The sequence below is a fragment of the Trichosurus vulpecula genome, chromosome 2 (assembly GCF_011100635.1).
Source record: "Trichosurus vulpecula isolate mTriVul1 chromosome 2, mTriVul1.pri, whole genome shotgun sequence".
Taxonomy (NCBI): Eukaryota; Metazoa; Chordata; class Mammalia; order Diprotodontia; family Phalangeridae; genus Trichosurus; species Trichosurus vulpecula.
Genome location: NC_050574.1, coordinates 21,791,010 through 21,816,291, shown reverse-complemented (window position 1 = coordinate 21,816,291; position 25,282 = coordinate 21,791,010). Strand labels below are relative to the sequence as shown.

The window sequence follows — 25,282 nt, the reverse complement described above, 5'->3', positions numbered from 1 at the left end:
TTGAGCTACTTTGCTTCTGCTTTGGTCATAGAGCACAGCACCTTCTGTGATTCAGTTACACTATGCTGGGCATTCCTCTGCACCTTTTCTAGCCCCTTACTCAGAGCAGGAGGTGAGCAGTGCAATCCTTAAAAGGCTGCTCAAACACCTAGGGGGCTGCCAAGTCCACCACTGCTTCCAGTAAGAAGACAACCCTATGGCCTGGGCTGCCTGTGTGCAGCGTTGTGACTACAGCTTTCAGTGTATCCGCACCTGCTGCTTCATCATTTGCCTGTTGCTACAGGACTCTGAGGTAGGTAAAAATGGTAAAATGGTGTGGGAAATATAGTTTGATTCGTGCATATATTGGATTTAAATGAAACAGAGCTGTACGAAGTCATCGACCTCACTCTCTCTTCCAGAGTCATCACGGTCCTGTGGCAGGATGGGATCAAGACAACTGGTGATAGCTCAAGATGCAGTGGATGACCTTGGTGTCTTTGGTGTCTGACCAAGCTCTAAGCCCTTCACACCACCTGCTTCAGCTGCCTTCATGGCCATGGGACAAAGTGTTCTCATCCACCCATTCCACAGGGGAAGTCTTTTCATGCTTGGGGTAGACACATCCTTTACCACTGATGAGTTTGAGACCCCAAGGTTACCCTCAACCTGGTTTAGCCCTTCTGCTGAAACAGTTTGACACAGTGTGGCCACTGTGCGTGCTGCAGCTTCTTGGAACCACAGGGGAGAGTTGGGTAGATCAGATAGACACCAAAGATTGAAAGCATCCGTGAAAAGGGCTCAACAGCCTTCATACCTGAGTCTTCCCTGAACACATCTGACACCCCATGAAAAACAATATAATTCATCTGGAAGGATATTTCCTCAAGAAAAATAATGGAGGGTGGAAATCAAGGGGGCCTTGCACCATATTTCAAACTATACTACAAAGAAGCAATAATTGAAACCATTTGGTACTGAATTAAAAAAAATACAGAAGTTGATTAATGAAATAGATTAGGTAAACAAAACCCAAAAGTATTGAACATAGTAGCATAATGCTTTACTATTTTTAAAAAATATTATTTTTCCCAATTTCATAGAAAGATAATTTTTAAAGTTCATCTAAAAAAAATAGTTCCAAATTCTCTCCCTTCTCCCCCCACACCCGCCATGGTAAGCAATAGACATAGGTTATACATTATTTTAAGATAATATTTTATTTTTTCCCAATTACAAGTGAAGAAAGACAATTTTTAACATTTTTTAAAATTTTGAGTATATTGCTTAATAAAGCAAGTGACACTATCTACTTGTGTAAGGATACCCTATTTCACAAAGACTACGAAGAAAATTAAAAAGCAGCCTGGCAGAAATTAGGTTTAGAACAACATCTTATACCATATGCCACAATAAGTTCAAAATGGATATATGACCTAAATATTAAAGATCATATCAAGAAATAAGTAGAAAAGGGAAGGAGAAGTAGTACAGTTGTGACTAGGGGAACAATTCTTAACTAAACAAGGGAGACCAAGTTCAAAGTGCTCTGCAGCTTTAATGGCCTTTGGAACAAATTGTTCTCATTTACCTATTCAACTGAGGAAAATCTTCACATACTTGGGATAGCCATTATATATAGGCCAGCTCTAGCCACCCTTTTCACCTTGCTCTCCCTGTAAGGTTAATGGGGTATAAGATCTTCCCTGGCCATTAATAGGCCTCACATGGAGCCCATTAAGGGAAGCTTGCTTAGATGGAGGCTTGCTTACAGGAAGACTTTCACACCTGTTGGTCCTAAGCTAATTAGGCACTGAGTCATGAGGATTGTAATGCCTTCTGGCTCTGCGCCTATTAGCCAGAAGTACATACTCTGAGGTGAGGTTTTGCTTTGGGGGCTTGCTTATGAGAAGGACCTTGTGATTCCCTGGTTGAGACTCTGAGCGGCCATGTGTTCAGAGCTCCCTGACTGCCCAAAGGTAAAGGCTCTCTTGATCCAGTGGTGTATGTAAAGTGTATAGCAATATTGCTTTGATTCAGGCAGTAGAGCCCTGTCTGTTGGTCTTTATTTCTTGGCTTATGTTTTCTCTGTTTGTATTTTCTCTGAAGTTCAGGGTGCTGACTTTTCCTCTGAATTGGTGAATGTAATTAAAGATTGTCAGTCTCTTAAACAGCTATCTTTCCTAGTAAAGCAGATCTAAGAATCTGTGCTAGCAGCCATTCTGGGTATGCCAGTGTGGTTGCTGTTACACTCCACTATGGTCTTCTCCTAAGCTACATTACTGTTATACATATATCCTCTGTTCCTTTCCCTCTATCCCTCCAACCTCCTTGTCCAATTCTGGAACCACAATCAAATCAGTAATGCCAATCCTACTGGAAGGAGTGTATGAATCTATTTCCTGATGGCCAAAATAAGGCTCCCTGGTCACCAAACCCCAAATGCTTTGCCATCTCCTCTAGAATTCAGTCTCCTTAATGGCAGGGATTGCTTTGGCTTTTGTATTTAGCACAGTGCTCATGCACAAATCAGGACATTACTCCTGATGTCATTGGTCCTCTTCAAAAACAAAGGATGAACAACAAACAAGGGAAAGAGGTGGTTATTTTAAAAAATAGTAATAGCTTGCATTTATATAATGCTTTAAGATTTACAAAGTGATTTACAAATATCTCATTTTATCTTCACAATAACCCTGGGAGGTAGGTGCTATTATTATCCCCTTTTTACCGATGAAGAAACTGAGGCAGAAAAGAGTCCAGGGTAACACAGCCAGGAAGTGTCTGAAGCAGTATTTGAACTCAAATCTCCATGACTCCAGTTCCAGCATTCTATATACTGCCCTATCTTGCTTCCTCATGTACGATTTTGATTATGTAAAAATTTTTCAAGCTTTTGCACAAGCAAAATAAATGTAATTAGAATTTTAAGGGGAAGGGGGCAGCTAGGTGGCACAGTGGATAAAGCACCAGCCCTGGAGTCAGGAGGATCTGAATTCAAATCTGACTGCAGACACTTGACACCTATTAGCTGTGTGACCCTGAGCAAGTCACTTAACCCCAATTGCCTCACCAAAACAACAACAACAAAAAGAATTATACGGGCAATAATTTGGGAAACTAGCAAATTTGGGAAACTCATAAGTTCTTCTATCTCAAGATATATCAAGAATTGATACAATTATATAAGAAAAAGAGCCATCCTTCAATGGATAAGGGGCCAAAGGATTTGAACAGACACTTCTCAAGTAAAAGAAAAAAACACAAAGACATCAACAACCACATGAAAAATGCTACAACTCTCTAATGAAAAATGCAGATTAGGACAACTCTGTGGTTCTACCTCATTAAATTAGCAAAGATAACAAAACAAGCAAGTATTGATTATTGAAGGGAAAACAGAACTGTTACGGTAATGCACTATCAAATAGAGCCGTGGATGAGTCCAAACGTTCTGGAAAATAAAGTCACTAAACTGTACATGCCATATGACTGAGTGATTACACTAATAGTCATCTACCTCCTCAGAGGTCAAGGATAGAGGGATAAGGACCCATGTGTACAAGAATATGGACAGCAGTACTTTTTTGTTGTAGTAAGAAACCAGAAGCTAAATAGGTTGCCCACCAATTGGGAGATGGCTGAACAAGTTCTTATGTGAATGTCCTGGAATATTATTGCAGTGTAAGAAATGATGAATTCAGGTAAACATAGACTGACAAAGAGTGAAAGCATAGCACCGGGAGAACAATGTATGCAATGAATACAATAATATAAAAGAACTAACTTTATTTTTTCCCTTTTTTTGGAGGGGGGAAGGCAGGGCAGCAATTGGGGTTAAGTGACTTGCCCAAGGTCACACAACTAGTAAGTGTGTTGTGTGTCAAGTGTCTGAGGCCGGATTTGAACTCAGGCCCTCCTGACTCCAGGGCCGGTGCTCTACTCACTTTGCCACCCAGCTGCCCCAGGAACCAACTTTAAATGACTTCAGAACTCTGATGCAAGGAGTGACCAATCACAATTTCAGAGGACCGGGGATGAAGCACATCACCCGCCTTCTGGCAGAGAAGGGATGCACAAAATGAGACAGCAACTTCAAGTGTGGCCAATCTGTCAATGAGAGAGAGAGAGAGATTAATGACACAGATTGGTTATAAGGGAGGGATTTGATGGGAGTAGAGGGTATAAGTTAGTGGGTAGTCATAGACGTGCAAAAAAAAGAGCACCAACAGAACTTTTTTCAGTGCCCAAAAAGAAGTACAGAAAGGTATACAAACAGCAATTTTGATACTACCTTGTTAAATTTAAAATATACTTTAAAAGACTGTAACAAGTTCATGATTTCTTGTACATTTCTTGTTTTTTCTATTTGTATATTAAAATTTTTGCATTTGCTGGTAATTGTAAAATTCGTAACAAAAAAAGAAAAACTATTTTTCAAGAACCTCATTGCTGGAAGAGATATTCTACCCTGAATCTGAGCAAGAATCCCTTCTACAATATTCCATGAACTCCACTAGAAAACCTCCAATAGTGGGAAACTCACAGTGGGGCAGCCCCACCTACTTGTAGATATTTCTCATTATTTTAGGAAGATTTTCTTCAGGTCAAGTCTAAACCTACTCTCTACCCATCATTCCTCATTCTGCCTCTCAATCCAAAACAAGTCTAATATCCTTTCTTCAATATGACAATTCTTAAAATATTTGAAAACTTATCAACTCTCTATGTCTTCTCTTCCTCAGGTTAAATATCACCAGTCCCTTTAACCAATGTTTACATTGCATGGTCAGTCAATCAACAAGCATTTATTAAGTTCCAAATGTGTGCCAGGTACGGTGTGGTAGGTACTGAAATTATAAAGAGAAAAAAAGAGTTTTATCCTCCATAAGCTTACGTTTTCTTCTAGGAGACAAGATGTAACACAAAATATATTAAAAGTTAATGGGAGGACCTAAGCTCAAATCTGGCCTCAGACACTTGACACTTACTAGTTGTGTGACCCTGGGTAAGTCACTTAATTCTGACTGCCTCAAAAAAAAAAGTTAATGTAAGGTAACTGTGGTGGGTTGAGGGACAAGGCAAGGCACTAGTAGCTGCAGTCATCAGGAAAGGGGAAAGAAAGAAAGAAAGAGAAAGAAAGAAAGAAAGAAGCAAGGAAGGAAGGAAAGAAAGAAGGAAGGAAGAAAGGAAGGAAGGAAGGAAGGAAGGAAGGAAGGAAGGAAGGAAGGAAGGAAGAAAGAAAGAAAGAAAGAAAGAAAGAAGAAAGGAAGGAAGGAAAGAAAGAAAGAAAGAAAGAAAGAAAGAAAGAAAGAAAGAAAGAAAGAAAGAATCTAAGGAGGAAGCTAAGGAGGAAGCTAAGGCAGGAGTGAAGATAGAGTGCATTCCAGACACTGGGGACAACCTGTGCAAAGGTGTGGAGATAGAAGGTCATATGTGAAGAACAGCAAGTAAACTAGTTTGGCTGAACAACAGGGCACAAGAAAGGAAACCATATGTAATAAGCCAGGAAAGATTGACAGGGAAATGGTTCTTATAAAGGTCATTCAATGTAAACAGAGGCCTTTGTAGAGACCCCAGGGAGCTACTTGATCATCCTCTCCCAGACACACTACAGCTCATCTATGTCCTTTCTAAAATCAAGTACCTGGAACTAAAGGTAAAATGCGTCTTTTGGCCAAGGCAGAATCCAGTGGTGCTACAACTTCCTGCGTTCTGGAAACCATGACTGTCAAGCCTCAGATGCTATGGAAAAAGGAGATGATGGGGAGAGAGGAGCAGAGGAGCAGGAAATCAACAGTATTGATTCCTACTGAATCAATACAAATAAAACTCTAAGAGTTTTTTATTTTTTAATTAAATTTTTTTTCAATTTTTAAAAATTAACAAGCACTTGTTTTCTCTACCTTCCCCCCACCCCCGCCCCACCCCGTCCCCCTGACTTCTTGCCCACTGAGGAAAAAGAAGAAGAAAGCCATTCTGGAAAGTAATTTGGAACTGTGGCCCTCAGATCTTTTTCACAGAAAGTGTTATCTAGTCACACTGTCACCATCCCTAGCTCCCTTTCAATTTCACAGAGCCTTCCCTGAGTCACCTGGTTTTTTTGTGCCTTCTCTCCCACAGTATTATTTTGTGTTTATTTATATTTATTTATCTTGGTATATGTTGTTTTCTTTCAGTATAAGGTAAGTCCCCTGGGAGTACGAACTATTTAGTTATTGTTTCTGTATCTCTAACACCTTGCACAGTGTCTGCCATATAGCAAACATTTAATAAATGCTTGCTGACCTGAATTGAATTATTAAGTTGATTTTTTTGAGCCTAAGTTTAGACTCTTATAATTACTCCTATTATATTTTATCTGAATCTTCCCCATCATCCCAGGCTGCCAGGATCTTTTAGGGTTCTGATTCTCAGATCGAGCATCCAATTGTCTACCCTCTTCCAAATTCCACATTCATATCATTTGCAAATTTGGGGAGCAGGCGGGCTATGCCTTCATCTAACATTCTCATAAATGACTTGAACAGCACAAAAGCACAGAGTGATCCATGGGACACCTTACCAGAAACCTTGTTCCAAGTTGCCATTAGTCCCCCTAAAGGCTAATTTGGGGTCTTGTCATGCCACCTGTTCCAGTGCATCTGACTGTACTACTGCCCCTCTCTCCATTTCATCCATAAAGAGTGAATGAGACTTTTTTTTTCAAATGCTTTGTAAAATCTTAAATATGCCATGTCTATAATTCTGTGGTCTGGGTCCAGTTCCTTTAATGTCTCTGTGATCTTAAAGATGGGAGTAGTCCCAACAATAATGCAGATTGCAACCAACTCATGCCACCTAGTTCTGAGGCTTTCGTCCTTCCTGTCCTCAAGAGGATTGTGTGAGAGCCAGCTAGGTAGCACCGTGAGCTAGATTTGAAGTCATAGTTTAAATCCTGCTTCAGACACATTAGCTACCTGACTTTGGGCAAGACACTTAACCTCGGTCTGCCTCAGCTGTAAAATGGGGATAATCATAGTACTTCCCTCCAAGGGTTGTTGTGGGGATCGAAGAAGACACCATTTATAAGCACTTGACCCCATGCCTGGCACATTTTATTGCTGTGGAGTCTTTTCAGCCCTTTCCTATACTTGGTGACCTCATTTGGAGTTCTCTCGGCAAAGATACTGGAGTGGTTTGCCATTTCTTTCTCCAGCTCATTTTGCAGATGAGGAAACTGAGGCAAACAGAGTTAAATTACTCTCCCTGGGTGGCACAGCTATTAAGTGTCTGAGGCTGGATTTGGACTCTAGGCCTGGCACAAAATAGGTGCTTTAAAAATGCTTGTTCCATTTCTATATTGTACTGGTGGTTACAATAGAATGAGACCTGACTTCAAATCCTGCCCATTTGCCTGTGTGATGTTGGGTGAGGCCTTTACTCTCCCTGGGTCTTGGTCTCCTCACTTAATGAAGGAATTGGGTTAAATCTGAGATCCCTTCCTACTCGAGAGCTAGGATATACCCTACTATGTGCTGGATGTTAAGGCTACAAAGACAAAAACGGAACTGTCCAAGGACTTAGGGACTTGCATTTTACTGGGAGGGCACACTTAGAAAAAGATGTAAAAACAAAATACTCTAAATACAAAGACATTTCAAGAAAGAAAGAGTGCCAGGAACTCTGGAGATCAGGAGATAACCACGTGCAGGAGGTGGTACCTGAACTATGCTTCAAAGCAAATTCAGGATTCTCCAGGTGGACGTGAGCAGGGAGCACTATTCCAGACTAGTATCTCTTTTCCAAAGGCATAAAGGTGGGCTCTACAATCCTATGTTCAGGGTATGGTCAATAAGCCAGTTTGACCAGAAGAGAGATCACTGAAAGGAGAGTATGTATCTATATCTATATATATGTGTGTGTATACTTACTTTTATTTATATATGTGTATATACACACCTCTCTCTATGTATATGTTATATATATGTGTGTGTGTATGTATATATGTATGTGTGTGTATATATATGAACATATACACATACACACACACACATATACTGAAAATGTGGGTGGAGATTAAATCATGGAGAGTTGTAATGCCAGGATGTGTGTTTTTGTTTGTGATTTTTTTATCCTAGAACAACTGAAGCTTCTTGAACAGGGTAATGACGCAGTCAGACCTCTACTTCAAGACTATGCATTTGGCTGCTTTATGAAGAATGGATTGAGACCGAAGAGAAGGAAGCCATATTGGAGGCTGTTACAGGAGACCAAGGGAGAGGCAGTGGAAGCCTAAATTAGGGTAGGGACTGTGTGTGAAAAGAAAGGGATTGTATGAAAGAAGTGTAATGGAGATTGACAAGACTTGGCAACTGAGTAAATACGGGGGTTGAGGGACAAAGGAAAAAGAAGCGTGACTACAAAGCTGAAAATCTAGGTGATAAGAAGAATAGAGACGTCCTAAACAGAAATAGGGGATGTGGTGGAGCGATGGCTTTTAGAGGGGAATGGTTTTTGTTCAGGAGATGTTGACTCTTAAGGGGCCGATGAATGTTCAGGTGGAGCTGTCCAGCAGGCGGGGAGGAGAGGAGCGGGAGTGGGGGGAAACATAGGACAAGCGTTCAGGAGAGAGATTCCAGATTTGGGAGTCACTACAATAATGATAGCAATAGAATAATAATTGATAATAATTAAACCCAGGGGAGCTGATGGGATCACCAAGGGAGAAAGCACAGAGACAGAAGAGTAGGGGGGCCGGTGGCAGAGAACTGGAGAATCTCCATACTTCGGAAGGCAGTGAGTTGGAGGAGGGGGAGGATCTCGCAGAGGAGAATGAGAAGGAGCGCCAGAGGCGATGGGGTACAGGTGAGAGTCCTGGCTCGGGAGTAATAGAGAACCTGACTTCGAATCCTACCCATTTGCCTGTGGGATGTTGGGTGAGGCTTTTACTCTCCCTGGGTCTTGGTTTCGTCACTTAATGAAGGAGTTGGGCTAAATATAAGATCCCTTACTGCTCGAGATCTAGGACCCTATGGTAAGTAATAGGACGGGAAGGGGAAAATACTGTAATGAATACTCTAATGAATAGGTGAGAATCGGAGAAAAGCTTCCCGGAGGGTGTGACACCTGGGATGAGGTAGCTTGCAACCAACCCACCCTGGGATCAAGAATAGATCATCCCAGAGATCTTCGGGTGAACCGTGTTACCCATCTCCTGACAGAGGGAGGTGTGATGGATACATTTTTGGACACGGACGATAACAGGGGCATTTGTTTTGCTCAAATACGGATATTTGTTGCAAAGGTTGTTTTTTCCCCCTTCTCAATGAGGGGAAGAGAGACAATAATATTTATTAATTGACAATTAGGACATTTTTTATAGAGGGAGATAAGTAGGGTAAGAGGCTCATCCATGCCACTGACCCCCGTCCCTAAGGTGTCCACCTTCCTCCCAGGCAACCCAGCCCCATCCGTAATGCCTATGCCCACGCTCCTCTGGCCCCAGTCCAAGAAAGGACGACTCGAAAGCCGCCCCGCCTGCAAATCAAATCCTCTCCTCGTTTTCTCGGGTGTAGAGCATCCTAGCCAGGCCTCCTCCCATCACTGACCCCAGTCCTCACCTGTCCCTCCCCCGCCTCTCCTAAGAGTGACAGCTGCCCCGCCCTATCACGGCACCTCCGCCTATCACCATCTAAGCCCCGTGCGGCAGCGGGATACCGGACTCGTGCCTACTAGGACCACGCCTCCCTCGCGGACCTCACCGCCCACGCCCCGCCCACCGGCTTAACAGCATTGGCTGAGAGGCGCCTCTCGCCCTGCCCCTCCCCGCGGGTTATGTAATAGGGTTTGGGGGGCCTCGGGCCCGGTTATGTAACCAGAGCCTCCCCCCTCAGGCTCCTCCTTCTGGCCAATGGAGGCGCCCGGGGCTGGGCGCAGCGTCCAATGGGGCGCGGTGGGGGCGGGGTCCTGTCACGTTGCAGGAGGGCGTTCGCGTGTGGGGGGGCGGCCCCGCGGCACGCGGCTGGCCCCGAGACCTGCGCGCGGAGCCGGCGCGAGAGAGCCGGGCCGAGGGAGGGCGGCGGCGCGCGGGGGCCAAGCGGCGGCGGCGGCGGCCGGGCGGGTGAGTGAGCGAGAGTCTCCGCGCGAGGGCTGGGGTCCGGACGAGCCGGGGTCTAGGTTCGGTCACGCCCCCCCGAAGCGCTTCGCTCCCCCCTTAAAGCGCTTCGGGGGGGGGTGTAGCGGGGAAGGGAACCCCCTGGGGGCGGCGAGGGGGAGGGCGGGTTACGTAACCGCCCACGGAGCCCAGCGGGAAATAAGTTGCCCTTGAACTTGGGGTGGAGGGGAAGGAGGCTGCCCGGGTCCAGGCGGGAAGCCCCCCGGGGGGAGAGGGCGGGTCGTGTCCTTCCCGAAGGCCCCGGCAACTTTTGCATCCAGCCTGCGCAGGTGGGGCCGCGTCCGGCACCTGGCCGGCGTCTCCTGCCCCTCGGTGCTTAAAAACAACCAGCCTTTTAACTTGCGGACCAGCGTTGGAGAGCTCTGACGATCCCCGTCAGCAACCGCCGCCAACATCTATTAAGCGCCTTCTGTGAGCCAAAGGCTGGGCAGCAGACGGCCCCTGCTCTGCAGGAGCCAGGCACTGAGCATTAGTGAGTGCCTACTGTGTGCCAGGGATACAAAGAAAGGCAACAGATGGCCCCTACCCGCCTGGAGCCAGGAATTGAGCATTAGTGAGTGCCTACTGTGTGCCAGGGATACAGAGAAAGGCAGCTGACAGTCCCTGCCCTCCAGGAGCCAGGCACTGAGTGCCTACTGTGTGCCAGCCTCTGTGCTAAGTGCCAGGGATACAAAGAAAGGCAGCAGATAGCCCCTGCCCTCCAGGAGCCAGGCGTTGAGGCTTTATTGCTGGGAGCTCCCAGGCTAATGCAGGGAGGCATCATGCCCATGACTGTGTACATACACCATGTGGACAGTGTAAATGGGAGGTAATTTCAGAAGGAAGGAGTGGGGAGAGGAGGATCAGGAAAGGTCTGAGTTTGAAGAAAACCAGGAGGGGGGAGATGAGGAGAGGATGGGTGGCCGGTGAAATGGATACATAGAGCCTGATGGACCTGGAGACAGGAAGTTCTGGTTTCCAGTCACAAAGTCACTTAACTGTTCTGTACTTTCCTTATCTGTAAACTGAGGGTGTTGGATTAGATAATCTCTGTTGTTGTTGTTCAGTCTTGTCTGACTCTTAGTGACCCTGTGGACCAAAGCAGGGCAATGCTGTCCCTGGGGTTTTCTTGGCAAGGATACTGGCGTATTCTGCCATTTCCTTTTCCAGTGGATTAAGGCAAACAGAGGTTAAGTGACTTGCCCAGAGTCACACAGCTAGTAAGTGTCTGAGGCCAGATTTGAACTAAGGTCTCCCTAACTCCAGGGCCAGCACTCTATCCATTGAGCCACCTTGCTGCCTACCGATGGCCTCCAAGGTCCCTCTAAATCTATGATCTTGTGATCAGGAAGATGGATGCAAGAGATCTTATGGAGTTAGAATTGACAAGAGTTGGTCAACTCATTGGATATGGAAATTGGGAAAGGAAGGACAAGCCTGACTCCACATTGAAAATCTGGGTTACTGGAAGGACCATGGAGCCCTCAGCAGAAGCAGGGGAGTTTGGAGGAGGGTTGGATGGGAGCGCCGTCCTACGGGAAACCTTTCCTGATTTCCCTTTTGGCATCCTGGAGTGGAAGACGGAGAGATGCTGGAGCCAGGTGACCAGGTAGTCACACCTGGGGCACGGACTCCCTGTGTGACCTTAGGCAAGTCACTTTGCATCTCCGTGGGTCTCAGTTTCTGTGCTATTGTGGGCACACTTGTATCCCATCATTTAGCACAATGCCTGGCATAGAGGACGTACTTAATAAAGGTTATTATTATTCATTCATAAGATGAAGGACTTGTGCTAGATGACCGCAGCTCTAGATGTCTGATCCTATAATTCTAAGATCTGGGTTCAAATCCTGCCTATGACACGTAGTAGTTGTATGTCACCTACTGTGTGGGGCAGCCAAATGGTGCAGTGGATAGAACAGCTGCCCTGGAATCAGGAAGACTCATCTTCCTGAGCTCAATTCTGGCCTAGGTACTAGCTATATGACCCCGGGCAAGTCACTTCACCCTGTTGGCCTCAGTTTCCTCATCTGTAAAATGAGCTGGAGAAGGAAATGGCAAACTGCTCCAGTATCGCTGTCAAGAAACTCCCAAATGGGGTCACAAGAGTCAGACACAACTGAAATAACTCAGTAACAGCAGGTGTGTGTGTGACCTGCTGACGAGGCACTTACCCTCGCAATGCTCCCAGGCAACTCTCTTGACCACTGACCGAATACTAGATGTATACCTTCTGGCATTGCCTCTGCCAGTGAAATCACGGGTTCAGACCCCAAATACTTAACCTGTCTACGTGGGATTATTGCACCCCCATACCCCCTTGAAGGCAAGGGCTGTTTTTCTGTTTTGCCTTTGTATCCCTAGCTCCCGGCAGAGTGCTATAGGAGGTGCTTAGTGGACGCTGGGTGCATGGGGTTGGTAGTGTAACAGGCACTGAATTTGGAGCCAGGTGACCTGGATCCAAACCCTGACTGCTACTGGAAGAAGATATTCTGGTACAGTGGAAAGGATATTGATTTGGTCCCAGGACCTGGGTTTGAATCCCAGGCCTGCTATATACTGGCTAGGTGACCTTGGGAAAGTTGCAGCTTCTCTTGGAGCCTTAGTTTCCTCATCTTTAAAGTGGTAAGATTGGACTGGATACCTTTAAGGGCCTCCTAGCTCCAAGATATCTGAACGCTTGTCTGTGTGTCTGAGCGGAGCCGCTGACATTTTCATCTTGGTCTCAGGTATTCAGGTATTAAACGCATGTTTTACTTTCCAACTTTTCTTTGTTTTTGTTTTTTTCCAGATTGAAGTCGTTACACTTTAGTGGAATCATAAGACATTGAAGTTCCTTATTATGGAAAATAGTGAGTCTAGAAAGAATTTTCCCCCATTGAATGGCAGTAATTAATTACTCGTGTCACATTTCACCAGTCAGCTGTGTCAGGGGATGGCTTGGACCGAAATGAGAACTGGACCATCATCATTGCTGATTCCAAAGTAGAGAACACATTCACTTTGAGCCATCAGTATTTAGAAGCCAGAGAAGAACATCTGTTGTAAAGGCCTCGAAATGCAGAGCAGTAAGTCTGATGGCAGTAACTCCAGTGGAAATGAATTGAATGGACCAGAGTCCAGTGGGACAGATTCCCTTGATAAAGAATCCGATGAGATGTGGAAAGAAGGCAAAGCTGGGGCTGACAGCAACAGGTGAGAGCTTTTATTCTGACCAGTTTTTATTCCTTATCCAAGAGGAAAGAGAAAAAGAGACCAAGTATTTATTGTTAGAGAAGAAAATCTTAGGACTGAGATGGTCTCTTGGGATGTGAAATCTGGGAAAATTAAGCTAATAAGGAGTAGACGTGGAAACGGAGGCCTGTGATCAGTGGTAGAATAGTGGAAGCCAGGAGGAAGGGGAGAGGAAAAGAAAGCGAGTCCACCAGGCATCAGGGATGAGAAACCTCTTATAAAGATGGAACTTTACCTCTTACTGTCTTTCAGTGAGCAGCAAGATCGAGACAAGACTTCTGAAGAACTTATGATGGTGGTCCGAGAAATGAAAAAGTATTTCCCCTCTGAGAAAAATCATAAGCCTAGTATTCTGGATGCCCTCAACTATGCCCTTCGCTGCGTGCACAGCGTGCAAGGTACACTTCACGGTCAAAGTGAATACTTGGACTGGCTCATTGCAAGCCCCAGCTCCACTAGACTTGTGGCCATGGGTTCAGAATGTACAGAATGAGCCAGACTCATTGATTTCATTAAGCACATTGGATGAGTAAATTCATGATTAACATAAAATATTCTGTCTGACAAAAGATCAGGGGTTTTTTTTAGTGATACTTTTTTTTTAGAAATACTCAAGTATAAAATCTTTTGTTTAAATAGAACTGCAGTTAATTAGTAGTCATATAAAAAAATAAGCTTCCAATACCACTTTCTTATTTTCTAAGGTACACACCCTACTCTATACCTATAACTTTTGCATCTTTACAGATACTGTATGCTGTCTAATTCCAGCAGTAAAAATAATAGATTTCTCTTTTAGTAATGTACACTGCCTGCTTTCTTTTTTTTGGAAATTTGTGGCGTTACTGCCTAAATTTGTGGCATATTCTTTATATGATCTAGGAAATTTTCATGAGAAAATCTTTCTATTGAAGAAACCCTCAAAGTTTCGGTTTGTGCATTTGCTTTAAGCACATAATATCACTGGGTTATAGTTTTCTAACACAAATCACTCTATAAAGCAGATTTATTATGTAATAGGATGGTCTCATTATAACCACAAGCCATTAATTTCTTATAAAAATACAGCTCGAAGAATCAGTTGTAGAAACTGTTAATGTCTTCATTACACCACTTACATTTTTCTGTTGTTTTCAGCCAACAATGAGTTTTTCCAGATTCTCAGACCAAATGGAGCACACCAAGCAGATGTGACTAAGTACACCCTCGAGGAGCTGGCTACCATCGCTTCGGAACACACGTCAAAAAACACAGTAAGTGGTCCAGAATTTACCCCATCCCTCTCTACAACCTTCCCAGGACTTAACTTACAAATAGGTTTTTACAATAGAATAATTTTAAAAATTGTAACCTGAGATAGGTAACGGGAGAAAGCCCAGATAAAGGGACTTCTGCCATTGCCTCAGAGAGAGCCTAAACACCCAGAGCATCTCGCAGTAGGCAGTTGGTTTTGGGTACAGTGTAGATCATATGTCCATAGCATTTATGCCCAAGTTCAACCAAAAGTGAAATGGAGAGCAGTCATTCCAGCCAGGTGGCCGTTGTCTTAATTTTGTAGCTGGGTTTTGTGCTGTTATTATAGTCATTTTCTTTTATGTCACCATGTTGAAGTTACCTTATTCTTCAGACTTTTGCAAACTGGATTTCTAGAACAGGTGAGTTTGTAGCTATTGCTGTGTCCTCAAAGACCACAAATGAGACTGCATTTCTTCATAGAGAATCTCTTCACATTAAACAAAACCGTGAGCCTCCCCTTACCTTTTACGTTGTTTGATATTCCAGAAATCAGTGAACACCACCGTGGTGTTTTGAAATCATAGCCCAGTTTCAGCTTAAAATAAAGGTAATGGATTTTGGGCTATCCTCTTAATATAGCAGAGGTCCTTCAACAAGCATTTATTGGCTACCCAGTATGTGCCTCTCAAACAGGGTGTTGTAGTAGCTGGGGAGGCAAGCGCGTGTGAGGCAGCTCAGGGATGTAACAGTGAAAGATGGAAATCTCATCCAAACTCTGTGAGGAGGGAGACAACAAGAGTATGGAGATGCCTGGATGTGGGGGCTTGTCAGGATCAGCTGCTTGGCCCTCTGAGCCAAGCGTCAAAGTATTAAGTAGAGAGAAGGCAGGCTTGGCACATGGAGGGAGGGAGCTGGACATGGACGTGACATTTAGAGACAGATTTTTTTAAAACTTAGATACATTGTTTGGCTGACATCACACGGTAGATAGAGGGCCAGCCCTCATACAGGTCTGGGACAGAACCCGACCTGCCTCTGACACATACAATGTGACCATGGGCAGGTCACTTCACCTTTCAATGCCCAAAGGAACTCTCCAGGGGAGCAGCTTATGGGTCAGTTACTGATGCGCATTAGCTTCTCAATCTTGAGTCCCTGCACCGTTGAAGTCATAGATCCGTACAGAAAAAGGTGGTTTGGTTGTGGGGCTTGAGATGTCAGACAACCCAAATGTTATAGTGCTGTTTTAGAATTTTCTAAAATTAAGTTTGTAGCTGTTCCTTGTAAAAATTGTAAAAGAAAGTCACTCTATGATGGCTGTTGCTTGTAAAGATTAAACATTTGTACTTTTTAAAATGTCTTTGATAGGATACCTTTGTGGCGGTTTTTTCGTTTCTGTCGGGAAAGTTGGTACATGTTTCGGAGCAGGCCACTCTCATTCTGAACTGTAAGAAGAATTCCCTGGCATCCTCTCCATTTGTCGAGCTGCTTGCCCCTCAAGATGTGAGGGTGTTCTACGCACATACGGCCCAGGCCCATCTTCCATTCTGGAATGTCAGCACCCAAACAGGTGACAAGAGCAGGGTTCTTAATTCCGATGAAAAAGGATTTGTTTCTCTTTAATTCACTTAGAACTGAGCATGTTTAGCAGAGAGTGCAGCATAGTAAGACCAGCAGTACCCAGGCATGAGAACCCGAGGTGCTGGAATGAACAAGTATTTTAAATAATTGATTTTTAAATGTGGTAAAAATCTGATAGTAAATTTGTTCTGATCGTTGCTAGAATAATTCTACTTTGCATGCATGCATATGTATATGTATATTTATACACATGCCCCACAAATGTCAGCTTACAGCTGCATGTACATTGTAAATATAATTAACATAAATTTGGGCCCTCATATCTAGGGGAGTACAATTGAAACATTTTTCCTCTGTTTTGTCTACAGTGTTTCTATCCAAATAGGTTTTAAATCCCACATAAATTGTGATTGAGCACAGTGCGAAATCTCTTTTTCTTTTCTTTCTTGTCCCTAAACTTCTAGGGACCAATTTTTTTTAAGCTCATACCCATTTTCTTGTTTTAGAAATCTCTAACCAGAAAGTTCCTTTTGGCCTTTTTTCACGTCTTTATGTTAATAATTGCTTAATCCTTTTGTGTCATCTCAAAAGGTGTTTTTTTCTGTTGTCTTTGTAAAGAGTTTCTCTTTCTAAGTACTTGAGGAGTTTCTTGTCTTCTCTTCCTCCCCAGGTTCCTGTTTCCTCCCTTTTCAGCAGTTCTGTGGCCTTCCTTGGGCCAGCAAACAGTGTGTTGGACACTTGCTCTTCCAATCATAGACATTTGCAACCAGTCCTTTGTCTGATGTTACATCATTGTTTGAAAGTTGTCAGTTTCTTTATAGGCTAAGACTCTTCTTCCTCTTAGCTCCTCCCATCATTCTAAAGTGTTCTTGTGCAATCTCATTATTCTTCTGCTCCTTTCCTGCGTTCTTTTTAATTGTTCTTTTCAACATGAGTAATTTTCTGGTGTCCTTTCACAGTTGATTGTAAGAGCTTCTTGAGGACAGGGACTATCATTCTTTATTTATCTTGGTGTCTTCAGTGTCCAGTGTAATACATTTCCTAGAGGGTGCTTTGTATATGCTTGAATTAAGATTCAGGAATCTTTAGTTTTCATGTGTTTCCCCAAATCTATTTCTCTTCTACCTCTGTTCCTCAGTGATCTGCCCCAGTTTTTCTGATTTTCCTTTCTTTACCATTTATTACCCCTTTGCCTCATGGAATTTAATCCTCAAAGCTGTGATGGGCTGAAAGTCTATGCCTTATATTGTCCTACTTGAGGTTCTGCTTTGGAGTACTTCTGTGTACTTCCTTTAGGGTTGTTCATGTAGCTTACTTCCTTTACTCTGTATCATTTCTAGACTTTGACCTTGTTTCCTGGCTTCTTCTGGCCTAAACAGTGAATTGATGGAGTAAGGTCCTTATGTTTAACACCAGCCTTGATAAAAATCATTCTTCTTTCATTGGACTTCCACTCCCTCATTCAGGTTTTGAGGAATAACTGCAAATTCAAGTGTTTGGGGACTTGAGGAACAAATCCATACTCTTTCGTCATATTCATGATTTCATAAAAGTATAAATAACTTTATAGAGGAAAAAATCAACATCCTCTAAGATATTACCAGTATGACTATATTAAAGCTTTGGATTTGAAAGCCTAGTTTGAGTCACACTTGCCTTTCAAAGCCCAGCTCCATTGCTTATGACCCATGTGATGTTGGGAGCAGCTACACCTCACTCTCCAGATCTGCACAAAGAAGCTTCTGGCCTAGGGGATCTCTAGGGTCCCATCTGCTCTAGAACTCGGTGATATTTTGAAGCAGTCCTCTACTTAGGAAAATTTATTCTGCCGCGGAGCGCCTTTATAGCTCTGGTATTGGGAAATAGGACTCTTTTTCTGTTCTGTGTTAAAGGTCATGTAGTGATTCTGGGGCCAGTTTGGCATATTTGTAAATCTGTATCATTATGGAGTGTTGGTGTTCATTTTTAATTATATTTATGTAATAGTGTGGTCCCAAGTCTCAAATCTCCTAATTTCGATTGTTACACGAACAAATGTGAACTCTATAAATATATAGAATTTTAAATTTAACAGGATTTTGACATTGGGTCAGACCAGTGGCACCATATGGTATTTTGTGCAGCTGTTCTCTGTAACATTGCCTCGAAAAAGTTTGAGGTTGTATCACAGATGTGCTTAGTTTTTCTTGAATGACTTTTTGTGGATCGATGATCAAAGACCTTGAAGCCACTTTATCTTCTGCTTGTTCAGGGTACTGAGGTAGCAAGCTCTATATCTCTTAGCCATGCCACTCTTCTGTAACGTAGTTCTTCCTTTTGTTATCCTTCTTCTGCCTCATTCCGATCTTGAGGAGTGGCTACGAATTCTAGTGTTCTGGGGTCTGTGAGCAAATCTAAATATGCTCATCATTTTAGAAGTTTGCCTTTCCAAACTAGACTGGTCACTAGAGGCCTAACGTTTTTGCCTCTCCTTGTCCCAAATTCTCTGTGTTTCCTTGAATTCTTGATCTCCCTTTCTCTAGACCTCTGCCAAATCTTCCTTTCGCTTGGAATGCAGTGATTAGAATAGCAGATGCTGTTCTAATATCTTAGAATTCTTGTGTTTTTAATGGGTCTAATTTGTCATCATTCATGTACAAGCTGCTGTGTGAAGCCATTGCTGCCTAATTAAGCGGAGTTGTTGGTGCTGTGTGGAAGTTCTTCTAAGAGTTGATTAAGTCCCAGAATACGGGAGAAAGGTGCATGTGTGTATCATATGTAACAGTGTAACATACAGATCTATCTAAAGGATGGATACACTTTTCTGAAAGTCATTTTGTTTTCTTGACTGGCAGTACAGGAGCGAGGCCGTAGCATTGGTGTGGTAAGGAGAAGGAAGAACTTTTATGCCACTCCTGTTTGACACGGTCATTTGCAATCTGTTTGTGTTTGTTTCTGGCAGCCTCCCAATACGAATATTCCCAAGTGAAGCCCTTTTTCTGCAGGATCAGGTAAGTGTAGCAGACTCGGCTGGACTCTTCCCACACAGACTCCCTCTGGGAGGTGGGTGAGGGGAGGAGAGTCATGTAGTAAGACATTAAAGACAAGGAGATTTTGGCCTTGTAGAGCAAGATGAGTTAGGGAGTAGGAAAAGAACAAAATGGCCAATTAAGGATCTAGTTTTTAATGTGTAAAATGTTTGTGAGCGTAAAGTACCAAGTGTGTGGAATCCTGAAAGTAGGCTGAGGCCTACAGTAGGTTCTTAGCAGCAGCAGCAGCCCCAGAAGTGTGATAGTTCGGATGCTAAGGAGATGGAGAGGTAAAGTGAGGCAGCTTCATTACAGTGGTGGAATCTGAGGTGGTTCTGCCCATCTCTCCATCACAGAGCGATTGAGGGGCAGGATGGGTAGTGTGGAGTAGTGGACAGAGCACCTGCAGTCACGAGGACCAGGCTTTGCCCAAGTGGCTTCATCACTATCTCACTTTCCTAATCTTTCAAGTCAGGAGGTTGGACTTGATGACATCGAAGGTCTTTTGTAGCCCAGAGTCTGTGATTCTGTGATAACAAAGAGGAAATTGCATTTGGGCACAGCCTAATACTAAGCACATTTTTCTGCTTTTGAAAAGAAACACACTTATACCTTTCCTGTTCAGAGGAATCACTGTGAGATGTTTGAAGACTTTGCCCAAACACATTCTGAATAGTACCGTCAGTCAGTTAACCGTGTAAAATTTCCTCAGGGGAGGTAAAGACCGAGAACAAGAGGCCCGTTATTACCCATTCCGGATCACCCCCTATGGGATCGATGTGTACAGCTCTGCTGATGCAGAGTCAGAGCCCTGCTGCCTCACTCTGCTTGAGAAGATCCACTCTGGTTATGAAGGCAAGTCAGTGCTTTGTTCATTCAGCTTGTAGAGACAGTGGCCCATTAGGTGGTGTGTGTTTTGTGTGTGTGTGTGTATGTGTGTGTGTGAGAGAGAGAAAGAGAGAGAGAGAGGGAGAGAGATGTACGCTGTGCCTGTTCCACAGGTGCATAAAGGCCCTGGTCCCTGGAATTGGACTCTGGAACGAGAAAAGAGGCATGGCGTGGGCCAGCCCACAGCCTCCACTCAGGTCCTGCCCACACTGATCTCTGTGGTGTTTCCTTGCATCTTCAGTCATTTACTTTGAGGGGTAGTGTGGTAGAAAGATCCAGCAGACTTGGAGCTCTGCTTCCGTCCCTGCTGGGGATTTGTTGGGGAGGTTTGGGGTGGGGGGAGCGGCCTGCTGGAAGACGTTTAATTGTTCAGCTCCTTCGTGCAGAAATGATGCCAGTAAGGAATTGTGCTTCACAGGGGAGTTCTTGTCAAATGAATTCATTCGTCTGGCACTTACTAAGGGCCTGCAATGTGCTGGCCAATGTGCTAGGTTTGGAGGATTCCAAAGAAAAACCAATGTCTGCCCTCCAGGAGCTTGCTTTCTACTGTGAGGATTAAGTTCATCAGCATGTTGGTCACTTTGGCCTAACAATTTGGAGGTTGGGGGCTGTGCGTGAAATAGCGTTTGGGTACAAGAGCAGAATACTGTCCTTATGTTCCCCCTCCCATACCCCACCTTCTCCCTCCTCCTCCTTCTTCCCCCCCACATTTTGTCTTACATAAAACCTAATACACCCTGCCCAAGTACACAGTACTGCCCAAGTATATATGTGACACACACACACCCATTTTTCCCCTTTCAAAGTGATTTTGTATTAAGGGGCAGCCTACATCTGGGGGGCCTTAATTACACCAGTGGTCTTCGGGTTGCTTACTGAGATTCCCCAGAGGCAGATCACAGAATGTACAGATGGGAATGTCTTGTTAACTTTAAAAGTATTTAGAAGATCTCCGATTAAAGTGTACATTATTTTTTAGTGACAAAGTTATATATCTAAACCCACATAATAAATATCTATTGTTTAACTTTACCAGTTTGATTCACACAAGTCAGGAAGTACAAATATAGAAAAAACTTTTTATAGTATTGTCCAATTTTATTTACTATGCATTTCAGAAGGTTGTTTTTTGGTTTTTAGAAATTTTTTATTTCTTTAAATTTTCCCAGTTTCTCCAGTGATCTTTAGATACCTTTTCACACCTCTACAATTCTTAAATATCACTGCACTTTTTATATCTAAAATTTGAGTTTAAAGTTGCTTTTTATATGTTTATATACTTTGTGCGTAGAAGACAGGGTCTGTGCCCAACTATCCCCCCACCATTTCAAAATCATGATTAAAATATTGATGGGATTTTAATGAAAATTGTCAGCATGTAAAATTGTATTTGCTGGTGAAGTTTATGTCACTGACTTTAGAGAGATTTGTGTTCCATATATGTGTTCTCATTGTTGAGATAGATGACAAATTCACAAAATAGCTTACTGTATAGTTAATGAGTATTTATTGGCATTTTAAAGATCTCAAGTGTGTATTTTCCTAGCTCCCCGGATTCCTGTGAATAAAAGGATCTTTACAACAACCCATACCCCAGGGTGTGTGTTTCTTGAAGTGGATGAAAGGTGGGTACTTCTGTAAGAAGAGAGAAATGCATTTCTAAACATGGCTTGCCATTCAGTACATTGAGATATACATTGTTGGAGCACATGGCTTCACTCTGTCTTATATCTAATCTTTTTTGTCTGATAGACTAGATCTTGCCATTTTTTAAAATTTTGTTCCGGTGACTATCCTAGCTAAAAATGTTTTGTCTTTTCCCCTTTACAAAGAGCCTTCCCTGTATGTCTTACTTGATCATGACAGTAACATGAGGCAGACAGAGCAGAGATCACCTTCTTTACAAATGAGAAAACCAAACCTGGCAAGGAAGAGAGACTAGCTCAAGTCAGGATAGTTGGATGAGGCTCCAGCTAGTCCTGTTTGAACTACACTGTAAATGTCAAATGTCACAACCACTCAGGTAGTTTGGATGGTGGTTGAGTATGATTGACTTGAAAAGGCCTTCACATCTGAAAGAGAAGCTGAAACTGGCTGCCCTGCCCTGGATCCAAGGCTTAGGTTTTGTTTTGGTTTGTTTACCATATAACGTAGCCACCATCACACAGATAGCAAGATACCTTCTTCACTTGGCAGTGTAATCTGCTGGCTGGGGCAGTAACAGTGTAACTGCAGAAACTGGTTGCTGTAAACTCGTTTTCCTTTTATAGCTACAGGAAACCTCTGTACAGTTAACTTTTACAAAGCCTCCCTTGTAGGCTCCCTTAGAGTCCCAAATCTTAGCCATTATCCTAGACAGAGCTTTGTGTGCTAATTTTGCTACTTGAAATTACCTTTGGGGGGAAAATACTGGAAATCCAATTTTGTTGGAAAGTGTTCACAAAATTTAAATTTCACAAATCTTATCATTTTTGGATTTTTCCTCTGTGGGGCTGTATGTCTATCCCAGAGCTGTGCCTTTGCTGGGCTACCTCCCTCAGGACCTGATTGGAACCTCCGTCTTAATGTACCTGCATCCGGAAGACCGTCCTCTGATGTTTGCTGTGCACCAAAAAAGTTAGTGAATATTTCTGTATGGGGACAAGGCTTTCTCATGTACATTCTCCATCATTTGCTATTTTCATTACCCTAGCTCCTAATTCTGATCTTTATTCTTTGGCTTTTAACCTGATGAGCAATGTACTGAATTCCAGCTATCCAACAATTTGAGCCTGCTGCTTATTTTTAATATGTTTTATTGACCTCTTGTCTTTATATCATCTGTTTCCCGCTGTATCCCTCCCCTCTTCCCTTCCCGGAGAGCCATCCTTTATAACAAAGGAGAAAGAAGTTCAGCAGAATTAACCCAAATATTTAAAAAAGACTGAGGTTGCATGCAGTGCTTCGCACCCCTGGCCTCCCACCTCTGGAAAGAAAAGGAAGTGGTGGGGGCCTTGTCCTGTCTCTCCAAGGGACAGCCAGGATTCCCATTTGTCTGCACACAGCACTGATTGCATGGTGGTGGTTCTTCTCACTGACATCATTCTAGTGATCGTGTCTGCTGTTCTCCTCAGTCTGCTCCTTCACTTGACACCAGTTTCTCTCTAGGTCTTTCTGTGCATCCTCAGGGCCATTGGCTACACCATGTTTTACCCTCCCATACTCCATCTTCCCTTACATTTATGTACCACAGTTTGTGGGGCTGATCTCTCACTCCATGGTTGGTTAGTTGTTTCCTGTCCTTGGTGACTACAGAAATCAATGCAGTGAATATATTTGTTTGTGGGGATTTTGTTTTGCATTGATCTCCTCATGGCGTATGCCCAGCTGGGGAACAGAGCTGTAGAGTCAGAGCACAGGGGCCTGTTAAACACTTTCTTCACATAATTCCAAATTGTTTTCCAAAACAGCAAGAGTAGTTTGTAATTCCACCGACCATGCACTGGTTTGCCTGCCCTTGCACAACCGCCCCAACATTGACTCTCCCCATCCTTTGTCGTTTTTGCTCGTTTGCAGATGTGAGGACTGACCTCTGAGTTGTTTTGATTTTTGCATTTCTTTTATGCTTAATGATTTGGAACATTGTTTCATATGGTTGTTTGCAGTCCTTTTAAGAATCGTTTGTTCATATCCTTTGACCTTTTATTTTTGAAGGAATAGTTTTTCATTTTATATATTTCTCTATCTTGAATGGAAGCTCCTTAGCACACGTTTGATAGAAAGATATTTTTCCCCGGTTACTTCTTTTTTACCTTAGTTGCAATAATTTTACCCATATAAAAGCTTCCCCCTCCTTCCCTCCCTGGGGCTGGGAAGACAGTTAGATGGCATAGTAGGGCCTGGAGTCAGGAAGATCTAAGTTCAAATCTGGCATGAGATACTTCTGTGTGACCCTGGGCCGGTCACTTGACTTGTAACTGTCTTAGTTTCTTCGTCTGTAAAATGGAGATAAAAATAGCCCCTAGCACTCAGAGTTTTTGTGAGCTCAACTGAGATGATCTTTGCAAAGTGCTTAGTACAGTGCCTGGCATGTAGTCTGCACTATGTAAATGTTAGCTGTTATTATTATTTTCAGTTTCATAAGCAGAATTACTTGTCTTATCTTTTGCAATCCCTTCTATCCTTCGTTAGGTTACAAATTCACCCTTCAGCTGTAGCTCGCAAAGGTATATGATTATTAATCATTATTATTTAATGCTGTGATTTTTGGTATTTACGTCACCTACCCATTTTGAATTTGTTATGGTATATGGTGTTAGATGTTAACCTGAACATAATTGCAGCTTGACTGCTTCATAACTTTCTCAACAATCTTTATTAAATTGAGAGCTCTTTCCTAGGTCATTTATGTTGGGGAGTTTATCAAACACTGGGGAATTTTTTAAGAGCAAGAATAAATAAATATTATGTAAGAGAAAGAGATTTTAAATCCCTTTTAGATATTCTTTTAAGAACAGCTTACTAGAAAACCCAAGAAGGAAATCTGTAACTTCAGGAAGGATACAGAAATACTTTTTCTTGGCCAGCATCTTTATGCTGTACTAACCATGCTTCCATTTTGCTGCATTTTGTAGTCTTGAAGTACGCGGGCCAACCTCCCTTTGAACATTCACCCATTAGATTTTGCACTCAGAATGGAGATTACGTCATATTGGATTCCAGCTGGTCCAGCTTCGTGAACCCGTGGAGCCGGAAAGTTTCCTTCATCATCGGCCGACACAAAGTCCGAACGTAAGTCAGTGAAGATGCTGAGTCTCCTGAGCAGTGCTTTCTTCACTAAGGTGTGTGCACAGCTAAGACTTTGCTCCTGGGGCCTCTGCTAGTGTTCACTGAGGTGGCCGTTTGGGCTTCCAGTCAGCTTTCCATGAAGGAATTGTTTTGCTTTTCAGGGTGATGAGACTCTGCTCCCCAGTTCTCTGGACTGGTCCTCGTTCTTGTAATTTCCTGCGGCTCCAAACTAGAGATAGAAAATGATGTTGTTTATCCTTTGAGGACCAGAGTTTTCTCCATTATGGTGGAGTCGAGTCATGACTAACTATAGAATAGTTGACTAATAATGTTTAGGAGAAATAAAACCATTATTTCTATTTTTAAAATATTTTAAAGCATTTACTTTAACATGGATGACTCAGAGGAGATGAAAGCATGGTCTGTACTTGAGCTATATAACAGGTAACCTATT

The 25,282-nt window shown here is 43.1% G+C and overlaps 1 protein-coding gene across 1 annotated transcript in view; it reads left to right on the top strand.

Moving 5' to 3' along the window:
• Window positions 1–10,014: 10,014 nt before the first annotated feature.
• Window positions 10,015–25,282, top strand: part of PER3 (period circadian regulator 3) — a 32,186-nt gene continuing 16,918 nt past the window's right edge. Inside the window, exons 1-10 of the mRNA XM_036746713.1 lie at window positions 10,015–10,081; window positions 12,906–13,309; window positions 13,601–13,746; window positions 14,486–14,601; window positions 15,953–16,154; window positions 19,107–19,155; window positions 19,886–20,028; window positions 21,608–21,686; window positions 22,571–22,677; window positions 24,675–24,831. Coding sequence (XP_036602608.1) covers window positions 13,173–13,309; window positions 13,601–13,746; window positions 14,486–14,601; window positions 15,953–16,154; window positions 19,107–19,155; window positions 19,886–20,028; window positions 21,608–21,686; window positions 22,571–22,677; window positions 24,675–24,831 — 1,136 coding nt within the window. The 5' untranslated portion in view covers window positions 10,015–10,081; window positions 12,906–13,172. The remainder of the gene's footprint in view (window positions 10,082–12,905; window positions 13,310–13,600; window positions 13,747–14,485; window positions 14,602–15,952; window positions 16,155–19,106; window positions 19,156–19,885; window positions 20,029–21,607; window positions 21,687–22,570; window positions 22,678–24,674; window positions 24,832–25,282) is intronic.